The 19,665-nt window shown below is 46.4% G+C and overlaps 1 protein-coding gene across 9 annotated transcripts in view; it reads left to right on the forward strand.

Moving 5' to 3' along the window:
- ATXN7 (ataxin 7) overlaps positions 1–19,665 on the forward strand; it is a 143,053-nt gene that overhangs the window by 36,844 nt on the left and 86,544 nt on the right. For 6 of the 9 annotated variants that reach the window (XM_056524524.1, XM_056524523.1, XM_056524528.1 and 3 more), the window contains 2 exons: positions 10,869–11,060; positions 11,140–11,202. In XM_056524524.1, the coding sequence (XP_056380499.1) occupies positions 10,869–11,060; positions 11,140–11,202 (255 nt within the window). Of the gene's footprint in view, positions 1–5,799; positions 5,914–10,337; positions 10,506–10,543; positions 10,702–10,868; positions 11,061–11,139; positions 11,203–19,665 lie in introns of those variants that run through there. The other 3 variants (XM_056524532.1, XM_056524526.1, XM_056524531.1) reach the window with 3 other exon arrangements.

Consider the following 19,665-nt stretch of genomic DNA (forward strand, 5'->3'; position numbering starts at 1 on the left):
GTATTTGGCTGAGAATAAAAATAGGGGGACCCTATGCGTTTTGTTAATATATTTAATTATTTATTTTAAAAAAACGCATAGGGTCCCCCCTATTTTCATTCTCAGCCAAATGCCAACCAAACAGTAACAGCCTGACGTTACCAGGGTGGGCGAGGACCATTGTTACTGGCCCTCCCCAGCCTAAATAACTCCAGCCTGTTACCGCCTAGGACCAGGAGCGCCATTTTTGACGCTCCAGGCCTGTTGGTACCGGCTCTTCCCGGCACCCCTGTGGCGTTGGGTACCGGGGTAATAATAGGGGGTTAGCGCTAGCTGTTTTTGTGGCTAACGCTAAGCCCAGCTTGGTAATGGACTCCGTCTATAAGACAGCTTCCACTACTAAGCCTGTCTAGTAAAGTAAGGAAAAAACACAACAGGTTTAAAAAAAATTTTATTACAAAAAACACTCCCCCACAAGCCCTCGTTAACCATTTTATTAAAATCAAACAAAGAAAAACGCTGGTCATCGAAGTAGTCCACCGAATCCGAAGGAGTCCACAGGATACAGGGTACAGGGATCTGAAATGAGAAGGGAAAAAAAAAAATGGGTTAGTAGATTTATCACCTGCTCACACATCTCCCGCCCCGCACAGTAAGGACATGCTGGGAGTTGTAGTTGTGTGGTGCAGGAGATGTGTGGGCAAGTGACAAGCTTGTCCCCTGCCCTTAGCTGCAGGACTACAACTCCCAGCATGCCCTTAGAGTAAGGTGGGGCGGAGGCCGGGCACAGTGTTTCCCAACCTGGGACTTGTAGTTTTGCAACATCTGGAGGCACCCTGGTTGGGAAATACTGTTTTAGATGTTGCAAGACTACAACTCCCAGCATGCCTAGACAGCCTTTGGCTGTCCAGGCATGCTGGGAGTTGTAGTTTTGCAACATCTGGAGGCACCCTGGTTGGGAAACACTGTTTTAGGCCAGTGTTTCCCAACCAGGTTGCCTCCAGATGTTGCAAAACTACAAGTCCCAGCATGCCTGGACAGTCAAAGGCAACTTACCGGCTTCCGTAGGATTCAGCGCCGCACGACATTGCCGCAAGACACTGCCGCGCAACAGTGCCGCCCGACGATCTCCATCACCGATCGTCGCTGGAGCCTCGGAAGGGTAAGTGAACGTCTTCGCTGGTCCCCTTCAGCTGTTTAGTTTTGCAACAGCTGGAGGACTACAGTTTACAGACCACACACCAGTGGTCTGCAAACTGTGGCCCTCCAGCTGTTGCAAAACTACAACACCCAGCATGCCCTGACAGCCAAAGCCTTTGGCTCTCAGGGCAGGAGCCCGGGCTGAGATTACAGTGCAGCCGCCCGGGCTCCTCATACGGCCTCCCCGCTACCCCCCCTTGTCTCCCGCCCGGGCTCCTCATACGGCCTCCCCGCTACCCCCCTTTGTCTCCCGCCTGGGCTCCTCATACGGCCCCTGCTACCCCCCCCTTGTCTCCCGCCGGGGCTCCTCATACGGCCTCCCCGCTACCCCCCTTTGTCTCCCGCCCGGGCTCCTCATACGGCCTCCCCGCTACCCCCCCCCCCCTTGTCTCCCGCCCGCGCTGCTCAGCTCCCGCTGCTACAAGACTACAACTCCCAGCGTCTCCTCACTGTAAGGGCATGCTGGGACTTGTAGTCTTGCAACAGCAGACAGATGGGAGTTGTGTGGCGCTGGCAGGTGAGAGGGGGGGGGGGGATGTAAATCGCTGCAGTGTCCCTGTAGCGAAGTGAGGGTAGCGGGGAGAAAGTATGTCGGAGCCCGGGCGGCAGCAGCTTTTCCTGCTCCATGTTGGAGCTGGAGTAAATTTAGTCTATTTTTACGGCCGTTGCGACAGTTTATTGCGCAACTGCGACTGTCTCAGTTAATAAATTCCTGACCACTGCAAGTAAAAACTGAAAACTTGCGTAAATTAAGCTGGGAATTTTTTTTTAACTTTCTAGCTCTTGCTAGAGAAAGTCGCACAAAAAATAGGGTAGGCGCAATTGCGACAATTTTGCGCCAAAAATAGTCAGAAAAAAAATTATTAAACCCCTTAGTAAATGCCCCTCTATATCTCTGACATGTCTGTAGTATAGTGTATATATAGTATACTAGTAACCTACCACTGACAGACCTGTATGGTGTGTATATACAGTATACTACTGACTAGTCCATCATTCTGACCCAAAATGACAAAGTGAAAACAGAATTTTAGAAACAACTAAAATTTGCACTTAACACCTTTACGACTTAACCCCTTCAGGACCGGGCCAATCGTGGCCTTAATGACCAAGGCCCGTTTTTCAAATCTGACCTGTCCCACTTCATGTTGTTATCACTTCGGGACACTTTAACTTATCAAAGTGATTCTGAAATTGTTTTTCGTGACAAATTGTACTTAAAGGGGTACTCCGGCCCTGAGGCATCTTATCCCCTATCCGTCACGCCCCCTCCTATAGACTTGCATAGCGGGGGTAGACATCACACGGGACTGAGTCGTGAAGTCACGATAGCCCCGTGGTCGCCACCCGGCTGTTTGTGAGTTGGCACCGTGGCGTGCAGCTCAAACAAGTGGGTGGCGAATACAAGATTGTGGGGGTCCCGGGCAACGGTGAGTCATCTTATCCTCTATCCTTTGGATAGGGGATAAGATGTCTCATGGCTGGAGTACCTCTTTAATGTTAGTGGTAAATTTTGGTCAACAAGATTATCATTTTTGTGTGAAAAATTTTAAAATGTTGCATTAAAATATGTCTACTTTATGTTGGCATCATTTGTTAAATGTTGTTTTACATTTTTAGGATGTTACGGGACTTAGTTTTGGCATCAATTTTCAAAATTATAGAGAGAATTTCAAAATCAGACCTTTTTAGGGACCATTACAGTTCTGAAGTAGATTTGAGGGGCATAAAATTGGTAGCGCAAAAAACAAGCCCTCATATGGGTCTGTAGGTGGAAAACTGAAAGTGTTAGGGTTTTTCATTTTTACACTTTCGTTTTTACCTCCTCACCTTCTAAAAATCATGAGTCCTCAAGGGGTGGAAAACTATTGTTTTTTTTTTTCCCTCAGATTAACTGGTGCCAGAAAGTTAAACAGATTTGTAAATTACTTCTATTAAAAAATCTTAACCCTTCCAGTACTTATCAGCTGCTATATGGTCCAGAGGAAGTTGTGTAGTTCTTTTCTGTCTGACAACGCTCTCTGCTGACATCTGTCTGTGTAAGGAACTGTCCAGAGTAGGAACAAATCCCCATAGCAAACCTCTCCTGCTCTGGACAGTTCCTGAAATGGACAGAGGTGGAAGCAGAGAGCACTGTGGTCAGACAGAAAATAAAAATTCCGCTTCCTCTGTAGTATACAGCAGCTGATAAGTACTGGAAGGGTAAGGGTTAAGATTTTTTTTATACAAGTAATTTACAAATCTGTCTAACTTTCTAGCACCAGTTGATATAAAAAAAAAAAAAACCTTTCCACCTAGCTAAGAGCGCGTCATAGCAGATGGTCCCGGCCGTTATTAGCAGTAGCTGGGACGCGTGGCTAATGCTGAACATTACCGATCAGGGTAAAATTGTAGGGTCCCGATCAGTTGAGAGGACAGGTGGAGTGTCCCTACCCTCCAGTACTGCGAGAAGCCATGGCAGCCTGTAGCAATGGCGCGCCAATAACACTGATTTGATGCTTTTGCTATTGCATAGCATTGTTTAGTGTATGCAATCAAAAGATTTATGTATTTTCCAGCGTATAAGATGACTTTTAAACCCGGTAAAATGTTCTCAAAAGTTGGGGGTCGTCTTATACGCTGGGTGCTGCAGTCGACCGGGGCACCCGGGGTATGGATTATCCATACCCCGGGCGTCCCAGTCGTGATTAATTTCCCCCGTCACATTCCGGATATCCCTGTGTCACGAAAGATCTTTTAGGGACACAAGGATGTCCAGTTTACCTTTCTGCGTTAACTTAAAAAATGCAGGGGATGCAGGGAAGTAGCACACGCAGGGACCTCACTGAAGTCCCATGCGTGCGTCCATAGAAACGGCAGAGCAGCGAGGATGCGCCCGCATGGTAAGTTACCAGCGGCACGTCATCTTCGGTGCTCCGACCACCGCTCCTCCGATCTATAGGCCATAGCAGTAGATTGTGACCCCGGACTGGAGGAGCGGTGGTCGGAGCACTGAGGTGAGGCAGTACACAGGCATACAGCCTCCAGCCATACACTGAGTATGGATGAAGGCTGCATGTCTGGGGGTGTGGGGGGGGGGGCACTGCCTACCAAATGTGGTGGGAACTATGCTGACAACCTAATGTGGGGGAACTATGCTGCCTACCTAGTGTAGGGGAACAATGGTAAGGGACCATACATCGCAGTAGAGGGGTAGTCTTATACGGCGAGTATATCCCAAAATCTATATTTTAACTGTAAAAGTTGGGGGTTGTCTTATACGCCGGAAAAAACGGTACATGTAATAGTCCCCTATAAGGACTAAAAGATAGCAAATAAAAGGTAAAGAAAATAGAATAAATGTGAATAAGCCCCCTTCCCTAATAAAAGTTTGAATCAGTCCTTTTCTGATTTTTTTAAAATAAAATGTGAACAAAAGTGGTATCGCTGTGTGCAGAAATGTACAAACTATTAATCGTTAATTAAACTGCGCTGTCAATGGCATATACATTAAAAAAAAATAAAATACCAAAGTCCAGAATTGCGTATTTTTGCTCACTTCATATTCCATAAAAAAGTATATAAAAAGCGATCAAAAAGTCCCATCAAAACAAAGATCACGGCGCAAAACAAATATCTACGTATACAGTGAAATAAATATAGGTCTCAGAAGAGGACAATTTTGACCATACTTGTTTTTGTACAAAATGCTATAAGTAGTAAAACAAAATACAACCTATATAAATTGGGTATCATCGTAATCATAGGGATAGAATGAAGATAAAGTGTAATTTTTACCGAAAAGTGTGCTGCGTAGAAAAGAAAGCCTCCCAAAGTTACAAAATTGTTTTGTTTTTTGTTTTTTCAATTTTGCCTCTCAAAATATTTATTTTTGTTTTGTTTTACAGTAGCTTTTGTAGTAAAGAGTGATGTAATTACAAAGCACAATTGGTGGCTCAAAATAACAAGCCCTCACATGGGTCTGAAAGGCTGCTTTCACACTATAAAAATTCATCCGTAATGAACGCCCGTCATAATAATCTTGAAAATCGGCCGTTGAACGGCCGTTAGAAAATCCCATTATAGTCTATGGGATTTTTGTAATAGATTTTTCAACCCCTTATCGCCCGTTATTAATAACAGCCGTTATTTTGTGATGGTCGATAGTAATGGGAGAAATAGTGCATGCACTATTTCTTTGGTTCAATCGCCTGTCACAAAATAATGACCGTTATTAATAACGGGCGATAATGGGTTAAAACGGCTATTAGAAAATCCCATTATAGTCTATGGGATTTTTCTAACGGCCGTTTAACGGACGATTTCCAGGGTGTTTATAACTTTATATTTTTATAGTGTGAAAGCAGCCTAAGTGGAAAATTGAAAGCATTGAAATAACTGTTAGGAGGCAAGGAGGAAAAAAGGGCAAAAATGAAAAATCCCTGCATCCTTAAGGGGTTAAAGGGAACCTGTCACGACATTTATGCTGCCTGAAGTACAAGTCGTTGTAGCAGTCCCCAGTGGCTTCTTCCTGCCTGCCACAATTGATACATCTCTTCCTAAACCCTGACAGGGAGATATCAATCAAGGCCAGCTGGGCGGGGAGAGGCCCCCAGGGACTGCCCAAATGACTCCTGGTTTAGGCAGCATGAATGTCATGACAGGTTCCCTTTTGTATCCCATAATGACAGCAATAACAGAATGTTACAAATAGTTACATATTTGTTTTTAAAAGGAAAAAATTAAATATTTGACGTAAGTATTCAGACCTTTTACCCTGTACTTAGTTGAAGCCCCTTTGGCAGCAGTTACAGCCTCCAGTCTTTTTAAAGGGGTACTCCGCTGCTCAGCGTTTGGAACAAACTGTTCTGAACGCTGGAGCTGGGAGCTCGTGACATAATAGCCCCGCCCCCTCATGTCATGCCCTGCCCCCTCATTGCCAGTTTATGGGATGGGCATGATGTCACGCCCCCTCCCATAGACTGGCATTGAGGGGGCTGGGCGTGACATGAGGGGGCGGGGTTATGATGTCACAAGCTCCCGGCTCCAGCGTTCAGAACAGTTTGTTCCAAACACTGAGCAGCGGAGTACCCCTTTAAAGGATAATGCCACAAGGTTTACACACCTGGATTCGGGGATTTTCTGCCATTCTTCTCTGCAGATCCTCTCAAGCTCTGTCAGGTTGAATGGGGTCCGTCGGTAGAAGCCATTTTTAGGTCTCTCCAGAGATGGTCGATTGGGTTCAAGTCAGGGCTCTGGCTGGGTCACTCGAGCATTCACAGAGTTGTCCTTATGACACTCCTGTGTTGTCCTGGCTGTGTGCTTAGGGTCATTGGGGGGTGTTCATCAAAAGTGGAGTAGGAGTACAGTGGTCCCTCAACATACGATGGTAATCCGTTCCAAACGGACCATCGTTTGTTGAAACCATCGCATGTTGAGGGATCCGTGCAATGTAAAGTATAGGACAGTGGTCTACAACCTGTGGACCTCCAGTTGTTGCAAAACTACAAGACCCAGCATGCCCGGACAGCCAACGGCTGTCCGGCCATGCTGGGAGTTGTAGTTTTGCAACATAAGGGGGTCCGCAGGTTGAAGACCACTGGTATTGGAGGTTATACTCGTGCGTCCCCACCGCTCCGGACCGTCACCGCTGCCCTGGATTTCGCCTTCCATCGCTGTCGCTGTGTCCCCGGGGCAAGGCCTCTGCTTCCCCAGCAACCTCGCTCTCTGTTGCCGCCATCACATCGCTACGCATGCCGCTCCTATTGGATGACGGGACGGCGTGCGCAGCGACGTGATGACGACGATGGAGAGCGCCGATGATGCAGGGGATCCTGAAGAGGACGCGCCGGAGCACCGAGGACAGGTAAGAGACAATCACGGGGCACCGTAAACAGTTATCCGGTGGCAGCTGAAGCAGTCTGCGCTGCCGGATAGCCGTTTATGCGATGGCCCCGACATACAAAAGCATCGTATGTTGATGCTGCCTATTATCGTATGTCGGGGCCATCGTAGGTCAAGGGGTCACTGTACATCTTTTTACTCAATTAATTTGTGTGGTGGAAACTGTGTACCTGCACCACATTTATTACATGGTGCAGGGCATGTGATAAGTATGGTGCTGATCACATTTATTACTTCAGTACTCCACTTTGGTTATTTCTTTACAACTTTTTATCTTGTGCGACAAAATGTTCGAGCTTTTAGTAATGCTGTCCAGTTACTTTGTAAGCCAAGTTAGGGTGGGTGTAGATTGGCGCCTCAGTTAGCACAGTTGCGCCAAACTGAAAAGTCGCACATGATAAATTCCTGACCACTGCATGATATCAACTGAAAACATGACTTAGTACCTTCTAAAGCAAAAGTCGCAATGAAAAGTCTCTAAACAGCATCTGAGACAAACTCCAACAAATTTACCCCACAAAACCACTTCCACAGCATAATGCTGCCACAATGCTTCACTGCAGGAATGGTGATGGGCGGGTCCTGGATTCCTCCACTGGTTAAAATTCTGCTTTCATTTTGTCTTTATGAAGTATGGAGTGCAGAATGATAGGGGAAAACAGATTTTCTTTTTTTTTTATTTCAGTACAAGGCCGCAACATAACAAAATGTGAAGAAAAAAAAGTGACTGGGTCTGAAGAGCTTTCCCCTGCATTGTGTGTGTGCACATGTAGAATATAAAAATTGTACACCGTGGTGATGTGTGGTATATTTACAGTATACACCAGGGTGATGTGTACACATATATATATATATATATATATATATATATATATATATATATATATATATACACACACACACACACAAACGTACATATACCCCATACGTCACACCAGTTTATAATTTATAGTTACACCACAGGTCACCCAGAGATAGATGACATGTGGGGTATAACAGGGTGACTTGTAGGGTATCAATACAGTGTGTGTGTGTGTGTGTGTGTGTGTGTATATATATATATAACTCTGTGTGTGTGTGTAAAAGATATATAATCAGTATCTCTACATCTGGGTGAAGTGTGGTATATACAGTATACACTAACGTGATGTGTATGTATGTATGTATGTGTATATATATATATCAGGTAAAAAAAGAAGTCCGCGGCACTCCAATATAAGGTGCAAAAGGTGATGGATTTATTAGCCTGACAGCATAGCGACGTTTCGGCTGCCCACTTGCAGCCTTTCTCAAGCCCTTTCTCAAGGCTTGAGAAAGGCTGCAAGTGGGCAGCCGAAACGTCGCTATGCTGTCAGGCTAATAAATCCATCACCTTTTGCACCTTATATTGGAGTGCCGCGGACTTCTTTTTTACCTGCTGCCTATTTCTGGCCCGTTACCTGGGACAACAGACTGCTGGCACCCACATCTATTTCCTTTGTTCTGGTTGTTCTGCTCCATTTCTACGCTTGGATATATATATATATATATATATTTATTTATTACACACACACACTGTGCTGGTGTGTGTATATTTACAGTGTACGCCTGGGTGATGTGTCTGTGTGTCGTGTGTATGTGTGTGTATAATATATATATGAGGTTACACTTGGGTGACATGTGGTGTGTATAGGAGTGTACAATTAAGTGACATGTAAGGTGTGTTTAGTATAGGAGTGTACACTTGTAGATAGTGTATATATTTGTATATACACCTGTGTGACGTGTGTGTAGTATATATCGGTGTATAGGAGTGGACACTTGTAGATAGTATATATTTGTGTATATACTCCGATGTGGCGTGTACACTTGTAGATAGGATATACACGCCACACCGGAGTATATACAAATGTATACTATATACAAGTGTACACTCCTATATACACCGATATATACTACACAAACACGTCACACCGGTGTACACTCCTATACACCCATAGATAGGGTATACACCCCACACCGGAGTATATACAAATATATACTATATACAAGTTTACACTCCTATACACCCATAGATAGGATATACACCCCATACCGATCTATGGGTGTATAGGAGTGTATACTTGTATATAGTATATATTTGTATATACTCCGGTGTGGGGTGTATACCCTATCTATGAGTGTATAGGAGTGTACACTTGTATATAGTATACATTTGTATATACACCAGTGTGGGGTGTATACCCTATCTATGGGTGTACAGGAGTGTATACTTGTATATAGTATATATTTGTATATACTCCGGTGTGGGGTGTATACCCTATCTATGGGTGTATAGGAGTGTACACTTGTATATAGTATACATTTGTATATACTCCGGTGTGACGTGTATATCCTATCTATGGGTGTATACTTGTATATAGTATATATTTGTATATACTCCGGTGTGGGGTGTATACCCTATCTATGGGTGTACAGGAGTGTACACTTGTATATAGTATATATCTGTATATACTCCGGTGTGGGGTGTATACCCTATCTATGGGTGTATAGGAGTGTACACTTGTATATAGTATATATCTGTATATACTCCGGTGTGGCGTGTATAGGAGTGTACACTTGTATATAGTATATATCTGTATATACTCCGGTGTGGGGTGTATACCCTATCTATGGGTGTATAGGAGTGTACACTTGTATATAGTATATATCTGTATATACTCCGGTGTGGGGTGTATACCCTATCTATGGGTGTATAGGAGTGTACACTTGTATATAGTATATATCTGTATATACTCCGGTGTGGGGTGTATACCCTATCTATGGGTGTATAGGAGTGTACACTTGTATATAGTATATATCTGTATATACTCCGGTGTGGCGTGTACAGGAGTGTACACTTGTATATAGTATATATCTGTATATACTCCGGTGTGGGGTGTATACCCTATCTATGGGTGTATAGGAGTGTACACTTGTATATAGTATATATCTGTATATACTCCGGTGTGGGGTGTATAGGAGTGTACACTTGTATATAGTATATATTTGTATATACTCCGGTGTGGGGTATATACCCTATCTATGGGTGTATAGGAGTGTACACTTGTATATAGTATATATCTGTATATACTCCGGTGTGGGGTATATACCCTATCTATGGGTGTATAGGAGTGTACACTTGTATATAGTATATATCTGTATATACTCCGGTGTGGGGTGTATACCCTATCTATGGGTGTATAGGAGTGTACACTTGTATATAGTATATATCTGTATATACTCCGGTGTGGGGTGTATACCCTATCTATGGGTGTACAGGAGTGTACACTTGTATATAGTATATATCTGTATATACTCCGGTGTGGGGTGTATACCCTATCTATGGGTGTATAGGAGTGTACACCGGTGTGACATGTGTGTGATCTGTCAGCCGGGCCGTCCTCTGCCTCCTCCTCCCCCGTGTGTGTAATGTGTGTGCGGGAAGTTCCTGTCAGGAGGGCGGGGGCTGGGAGGGACGAGCCGGGTGAAGGAAGACCTGTAATTCCGCTCTGGCCTCCGGAATCCCCGGCAGGGTCACACGGGGGATATTGGGGGTCGTGATGACGCGCTGTGGCCCCCTGGGGGCCGGAACCCTCACCTAACAGCCGGCACTGAGCGGTAACCGGGCAGAGGGCGGAGGGCAGCGGGATGTCTCCGCCACAGGCAGTGGCGCCGTACAATACACGTGTTTAACCCCTTTGTTGCCGGGGAGGGGGGTGACCCCAGGGCTCGGGCCGCCGCTCCTCCCCTCCCCCGTCACTCACCACTTTCTTCTTACATTGTAGCAAAAAGAATGTCGGAGCGGCCCGAGGATGACGTCAGAGGGGAGCAGCGCAGAGCGGGGGCCCGGCCGCAGCAACGGCGGCAGCAGCAGCAGCAGCAGCAAGGGGACAGCGCGATGGCGGCCCTGCCCAGTCCCGGAGCCATGCTGGGGAAGCCCTGGGTCAACTGGCTGGACGCTGCCAAGCTGCACGATGGTGAGTGTATTGGACCGGGGAGAGATGAGGGGCTCCTGGGAGTCCTGACCACTCACCCGCTCACTCTGCTTCTCCACAGAACTGGACGAAAGTTTCAAGGAGAGCGACAAGAAACGAGAAGCCATGAGACTCAGCAAGGAGGGTGAGTGAAGTGTGCTGGACCTGCTGTGTGCCCTGCACCTGTGTGTACAGAGGGACGCCCCCTACATGTACCGAGGGACGCCCCCTACACCTGTGTGTACCGAGGGACGCCCCCTACATGTACCGAGGGACGCCCCCTACATGTACCGAGGGACGCCCCCTACATGTACCGAGGGACGCCCCCTACATGTACCGAGGGACGCCCCCTACATGTACCGAGGGACGCCCCCTACATGTACCGAGGGACGCCCCCTACACCTGTGTGTACCGAGGGACGCCCCCTACACCTGTGTGTACCGAGGGACGCCCCCTACATGTACCGAGGGACGCCCCCTACACCTGTGTGTACCGAGGGACGCCCCCTACACCTGTGTGTACCGAGGGACGCCCCCTACACCTGTGTGTACCGAGGGACGCCCCCCTACACCTGTGTGTACCGAGGGACGCCCCCCCTACACCTGTGTGTACCGAGGGACGCCCCCCCTACACCTGTGTGTACCGAGGGACGCCCCCCCTACACCTGTGTGTACCGAGGGACGCCCCCCCTACACCTGTGTGTACCGAGGGACGCCCCCCCTACACCTGTGTGTACCGAGGGACGCCCCCCCTACACCTGTGTGTACCGAGGGACGCCCCCCCTACACCTGTGTGTACCGAGGGACGCCCCCCCTACACCTGTGTGTACCGAGGGACGCCCCCCCTACACCTGTGTGTACCGAGGGACGCCCCCCCCTACACCTGTGTGTACCGAGGGACGCCCCCCTACACCTGTGTGTACCGAGGGACGCCCCCCCTACACCTGTGTGTACCGAGGGACGCCCCCCTACACCTGTGTGTACCGAGGGACGCCCCCCTACACCTGTGTGTACCGAGGGACGCCCCCCTACACCTGTGTGTACCGAGGGACGCCCCCCTACACCTGTGTGTACCGAGGGACGCCCCCCTACACCTGTGTGTACCGAGGGACGCCCCCCTACACCTGTGTGTACCGAGGGACGCCCCCCTACACCTGTGTGTACCGAGGGACGCCCCCCTACACCTGTGTGTACCGAGGGACGCCCCCCTACACCTGTGTGCCCCCTTTATTTTATCAAAGTGCCACACTGTTATCAAGAGTCTATTGTGGAGATTTATCAAAACCTGTGCAGTTGCAAAATTGACCTGTTATTGCTCAGCTTTTCCTCTGCACAGGTTTGGTTACATCTGCCCATATAACTATACTGTGAGCACCTCACTATAATATAAGAACCCCCATAACTATACCTGTAAGAACGCCATTGTTTTCAGAACCCTCATAACTATACATGTAAGCATACAACTACATTTATCAGAACCCCATAACTATACATGTTAGAACCCCACTGTATTTATCAGAACACCCATAACTACATCAGAGAGCACCCCAATGTAGTATCATAGGGGGAGATTCATCAAGACCTGTGCTGAGGAAAAGTTGACCAGTTGCCCATAGCAACCAATCAGATCACTTCTTTCATTTCTGAGGCCTTTTCAAAAATGAAAAAAGCAAACTGATTGGTTGCTATGGGCAACTGGTCAACTTTTCCTCTGCACAAGTTTTGATTAATCTCCCCGTAATCTCCATAACTAAACCTTTGCAAACCCCACTAGAGTTATCAGAACCCCTATAACTATAATTGAGTAACCCATAATACTTTCAGAACCCCCATAACCATGTACCTGTGAGCAACCCATTTTATTATCAGATCTCCCATAACTATACCTGAGAGCACCCCACTGTAGTATCAGAATCTCCATGACTATACATGTGAGCACCCAATTATATTGTCAGAATCTCCTTGACTACAACCCTGAGCACCCTACTTTATCAGAACTCCCATAGCTATACCTGTGAGCACACCATTATATTTATCAGAACTCCCAAAACTATACCTATCGGCAGCCCACTTAATCAGAACCCCCATAACTATACCTGTGGGCACTCCACTATATTTATGAAAACCCCCCTAACTATACCTGTGCACCCCATTATATTATCAGAATCTCCTTGACTACACCCTTGAGCTCCTCACTATATTTATCAAAACCCCCATAACTATACCTACGAGTTCCCCACTATAATACCTCAAACTTTGGAAAATTTTTCATCTTAAAAAGTCAGTGTTACAGAGCTACTGCAAAAGCTATAAGACTATTTGCAAACCATCCTTTTTGAAGATTTAAGCTGAAAAGGTCTTTAATTTTTACCTTTATGATAATTACAGGCATAAGATTGAACTCAATAGCAAACCATTTTGATTTTTTGTTTGGATGAAATAAATTGTAACAAAGTTTTTTTTTTTTTTTTTTGAGATTTAAAATGACCCAAATTGGGCAGTTTTACATCTCAAAAACGGGGAATAAATAAAAAGTCTTTTAGGTGCATTCACACATGCGTATTTTCTGCTGCAGATTTGTTGTAGCAGATTTTTTTTTTACCCATTGACTTCAACAGGCAGCAAATGTACAACAGATCTGCAGCAAAAATATGCATGTGTGAACACACCTTTAGGGCTCGTTCACACTTGCGGACTTATTTGTGGGTTTCTTGCTGCATATTTGAAAGGGAGCAGGCTCTTCGCGGCTGTCCGCAACAGGTTTTCCGCTGCGGGAAATCCGCTGCAGACCCGATTGACTTCAATGGGGCTTGCGGCGGATTTTCCGCAGCTGAAAATCTGCAGCGCGCTGCATCGAAGAACCCGCTCCCTTTCAAATACGCAGCGAGAAACCCGCGAATAAATCCGCTCGTGTCAACGAGACCTAAGGGTACATTCACACTGGCGGGTTACCTGCAAAATTTCCGCAGTGGATTTTGCTTCCATTGTCTCCAATGGGTCAGCAGAAAATCTGCAATAGAGGCAGATTTGTAGATTTTCCTTCGGACCCATTGAAGTGAATGGTTGCAAAATCCGCTGCGGATTTTCTGCAGCAAATACGCTGCGGAAATTCCGCAGGTAATCCGCCGATGTGAATGCATATTTTTTGCTGCAGATCTGCTGCGGATTTGCTGCTGCCAATGGGCTGCAAAATCTGCTGAAGCAAATCTTGTTACAGATCTGCAGCAGAAAATATGCACATGTGAACTGACCCTTAGACCGTTTTTATTTCCTTACATGTGTGCAAATAGTCAAAGAGTTAATTTAATTTCAGTGGGGACTTCTTTGATGGCCGTCATATCAACATGCTATAAATCCTTCCATGTATTACTAAATAGCCAGTGAGAAACCTTTGTCAAATCACATTAGGATCAGGAAATGTGAACCTATTCACTGTTGTTGCCTCTAGTGACTCCGTCCCCCTATACCTTTAACAACACCTGTAAAAAGGACCCGACAGCGTGCCCCTTTATATATTTAATTTTGCCCGGGACCCTGATTGCACTCTTACTGACAGATTTCCTTTTATAAAGGGATATTTCCATCTCTAAATGTTAACCCTTTACACCAGATAGGAGATAAGCTGATCGGTGTGGTCCCAATGCCAGGACCCCACTGACTACAAGGATGTAGGAAAATTGAACTGCCAAATGAACGGAGCGCACTATTCATTTTCTATGAGGCGTTCGAGCATTGCTGTGTTCAGCGCTCAGCAATTTTCGGAAGCCCCATAGAAAATGAATGGACCACGGGCCATGCATGTGGTGAGATCTGTTAATTTAGGGGTACAATTTTTCTCTATCCTCCTAAATTCAGCAGTGTGCACGGAGCAGAAGAATCCCACTGAAAACAATGGGAGACTCCTGCACTGAAATTCCTGAGGGGAATTCCGCTAAGAAATTCAATCACATGAACTTGACCTTACTGTTTGCGTAACTTCCATTGGTGTTAATAAGAGTTACGGAAACCATATACTGTAGCACCGCAAGCTATACTGCTTAAGTAACTCCCCAGTTAAGGAACTAGCGTAGGTCGCAGGGCTACACTGTTTATGAATCCTTTAAAGTCAATGGGGGAGATTTATCAAAACCTGTGCAGAGGAAAAGTTGCCCAGTTGCCCATAGCAACCAATCAGATCGCTCTTTTCATTTTGCAGAGGCCTTGATAAAAATGAAAGAAGCGATCTGATTGGTTGCTATGGGCAACTGGGCAACTTTTCCTCTGCACAGGTTTTGATAAATCTCCCAGGATAGGTGTTGGCAAACTGCATAAAACAGCCATTTTCTGTCTTTGGTCTCCCCCAGCGTCAGCAACCAGGTTGAAGAGGGTCAAGGTGAAACTCTATTTGAGCATCGCAACAGTTGATCGGTCGGCCGGGCTGTCTGCTTCCTACTTCCTTTAGCCCGGTACGTCACACGGCGCTTCAGCCTATGACCGGCCGCAGCGATGTCCTGCCTCGGTCAGTGATAGGCTGAAGCGCCGTGTGACATACCGGGCTAAAGGAAGTAGGAAGCAGACAGCCCGGCCGACCGATCAACTGTTGCGATGCTCCGGGGCAACATATGGAGGAAAGTGAAAGTTTGTTTTGTCTTTTTTTGCAGCCCGGGGGAGGGGATTTGAATATTTTTTTTTTTTTTAACACTTTTTATGTCCCCATAGGAGACTATTTATAGCAAGCATTTGATTGCTAATACTGTTCAGTGCTTTGCATAGGGCAAAGCACTGATCAATGTTATCGGCGATCTTCTGCTCTGGTCTGCTCGATCTCAGACCAGAGTAGACTGCCAGAGTCAGGTGAGGGGACCTCCGGCCGCCATGCTGGATGATTGGAACCCTGCGGCAGCGATGTGGGCGATCCGATCATCCATTCAAAGTGCCGCACTGCTGCAGATGCCGTGATTTGTGTTGATCACGGCATCTGAGGGGTTAATGGCGGACATCCGCGCGATTGAGGATGTCTGCCATTACCGGCGGGTCCCTGGCTAATATCAGCCTGGACCTGCCGCGCATGATGTGAGCACCGGTCCGTTGCTTGCGGTCATGGTGGATCGTAAATGTACATCATGGTGCGTTAAAGGGGTAGTCCAGTGGTGAAAAACTCATCCCCTATCCTAAGGATAGAGGATAAGTTTCAGATCGCGGGGGGGGGGCGACCGCTGGGGCCCCCCGCGATATCCTGTACCGGGCCCGGCTCGCTGGCCAGGTGTACGGGGCCCGGCACGAAGCGACAGCTGACACGTCCCCACAATGTAACTCTATGGCAGAGTCAGAGATTGCCGAAGGCAGCGCTCCGGCTCCACCATAGAGTTGTGTTGAGGGGGCGTATCAGCCGCCACTTTGTGCGGTGGTCAACACGCCCCCTTCCCGCGGGCTGTCGGGGTCACGTACAGGAGATCACAGGGGGGCCCCAGCAGTCGGACCCATGCGATCTGAAACTTATCCCCTATCCTTAGGATAGGGGATAAGTTTTTCACCACTGGATATCTCCTTTAAGTACCACGGCACCATGATGTACAGCCACGTCAATTCAGGCAAATGGCCAGGGTATAGTAGATTGTGTCAGATGGTAAGATGTATTTGACTTAGTGCTGTATTGCTTTTAATGTTGCTGGGCACGTGTTTGACAGTGTTTGTTAGCTTACCGTAGTTGTGAAGTAATTCTCATATACTTGGAAGTTTGTATGTTTTAAAGCTGCATGAGATCTTTGTGGCTGCTTCGGTTGGATGTCCAGTTATTCGACTTAGTTTCCCACCAGCGGGGCTTCACTGGATTCAAAAACATAATGGGGGATAGATTTATCAAAACCTGTCCGAAGGAAAAGTTACTGAGTTGCCCATAGCAACCAATCAGATTGGATTAGTTGCTATGGGCAACTCAGTAACTTTTCCTCTGGACAGGTTTTGATGAATCTCCCCCTACATGTTACCAGGTGCTCATAGATATGGCGCCGTGCTGCATTTTAGGTGCAACACCTCCAACTTTATATTGCCTGAATGGGACCCCATATTCTCCCTTAACAGCAGTGCTTAAGGAAAAATACCTCTGTGATAAGGCATGTAATACTATGTGCCAAAAAATATGTTTTCTCACAATATCGGTAAAACTCCTGCCAGTCCTCTTACTGTTAATGCAGTTGCACCAGTCCTGACAGATTGACATTTGCTCGTGTTTAGTTTTGAAGTACTCTACTAATCTGTAAAGCAGCGTTTCCCAACCAGGGTGCCTCCAGCTGTTGCAAAACTACAACTCCCAGCATGCCCGGACAGCCGTTGGCTGTCCGGGCATGCTGGGAGTTGTAGTTTTGAAACAGCTGGAGGCACCCTGGATTGGAGACACTGATGTGAAAGCTGCAGACTACAGGCTGTCTTTACTATCCCGTTAAAACAGGGAAACTGGAGGAAGTTCTGAAATCCATGATGTTTACTAGTTCCACTATCTAAACCCCTTTTGACGGTTGAAGGGACAGCAAATCTGAGCTAGCTGGACTGAGGTGTCCAATTTGTTAGTGATTAAAGGGGTTATCCGGGAAAAAAAATTTTTTTTATATATCAACTGGGTCGAGAAAGTTAAGAGATTTGTAAATTACTTATATTAAAAAAAATCTTAATCCTTTCAGTACTTATGAGCTGCTGAAGTTGAGTTGTTCTTTACTGTCTAAGTGCTCTCTGATGATACCTGTCTCGGGAACTGTCCAGAGTAGAAGCAAATCCCTATAGCAAACCTCTTTTGCTCTGTGCAGTTCCCAAGACAAGGAGAGATGTCAGCAGAGAGCACTGTTGCCAGACAGGAAGAAAAACTCAACTTCAGCAGCTGATAATTATTGGAAGGATTAAGATTTTTTTTAAATAGATGTAATTTACAAATCGGTTTAACTTTCTGGAGCCAGTTGATATAAAAAACATTTTTTCCTGGAATACCCCTTTAACAAATCTGAAACTTACCTATTCTACAATCACTGGAGAAATCTTTTCCCACTGCTGCATTCATACGATGACATACACATGTATACAAGTGATATTAAAGGGAAACTGACATCAAACCCAAGACACAGGGTTATAGTGCGGGTGAATAGGATTAAAATGAAGTATAACTTGCCCGGATCCGTAGTCCAGTTTGGGGGAGAGGCTCGTTATTAGCCGGCATTGCTCATATGTTAATCGCCAGTTTCGCTTTTAAGGGTACGGACACACTTGCCGTATTTTGCTGCGTATTTTCCTGCCCATTGAAGTCAATGGGTAGCAAAATCAGCTGCTTACCGTATATACTCAAGTATAAGCCAAGTTTTTCAGCAAGATACTCGAGCTTATACTCGAGTGAACATATAACGCTTCTGCCTTAGCTGTGAGGTGGATGGTCCGGACCATCCATCTTCGGCCATCTATGCTGCAGGGACTGTCCGGTGGGGAGGGTTAGTCGTTCCGGGCTGTCCATCTTCACCGGGAGGCCCTCTTCTCCGCTCCGGGCCGGCCCCGAACTAGTGATGCTGCATTGACGCCACCGCGCAGGGACGTTCATGCGCAGGGACGTCTCCGTTCTCTGCTGCGCACGGACGTCCCTGCGCGTTGTTGTCAACGCAACGTCACTAGTCCGTGGCTTGACAGGCGGGGATGATGATGGGGTGTTAATGACGGGGGTCTGGATGATGACTGGAGGGGATGATGTATTTCCCACCCTAGGCTTCTAGTCGAGTTAATAACTTTTCCTAGGTTTATGGGGTGAAATTAGGGGCCTCGGCTTATATTCGGAACGGCTAATACTCGAGTATATACAGTATTTATTTTGCTACCCATTGACTTCACTTGGTAGGAAAATACGCAGCAGCAAGTACACCGCAGCAAATACTCGGCAGCAAAATAGGGCACATGTGACCCTACCCAAACAGATGTTTTTTAGGTACCATCACACACCGTAGCTGTGCAAAAAGCCAGACTGTAAAAAATGCATATTGGCAGTTTTGCAGATGCAATGGCTCAATATAATTTCCACAAGACCGCTTCTGGGAATTGCAATTGTATATTTTTAAATATTTTTTTTAAAGCTTTGTTTTGTTCCATTTGAAGGAAGTGGAGAGAAACCTGCAACAAAAGCACAGCCTACAGTGCATGGCATAAAAACTGTAGGTATGCTTTCTGCTGCATTGTGTGAACTGGATTCTTCACTAAGGTTTTAACTCCTTACACCACAGTCATACTCATATGCAGAATACAGCCCTTTGCTGCGCACTGGCCTGGCTCAGATATGGCGCATTTGAAGTGTGCAGGCGCTGGACATCCTACATATGAGGGGCATGTGGTGAGCTGTCAGTCAACCAATAGGTCTAGCGGTTTTCTTGGCAGATAATGACTCATCTGTACAAATCGGTCAGCGGGGACTTGTCTCCTGATTTACATACAGTGCAAGAAGACTTTGGAGAAAGATTGTGAAGGTGCATGCTGTAGTTAGAAACAAAAACGGAATAAAAGTATGTGTCCTATCATACATTCTGTTTAGAGTGTAAAAAATGTTAGTGGCAGGTTCTTTTTTATATATACTCTTTGCAAGTTAACATTTTAGCTTACTGTACAAAATC

The sequence above is a fragment of the Hyla sarda genome, chromosome 6 (assembly GCF_029499605.1).
Source record: "Hyla sarda isolate aHylSar1 chromosome 6, aHylSar1.hap1, whole genome shotgun sequence".
Lineage (NCBI taxonomy): Eukaryota > Metazoa > Chordata > Amphibia > Anura > Hylidae > Hyla > Hyla sarda.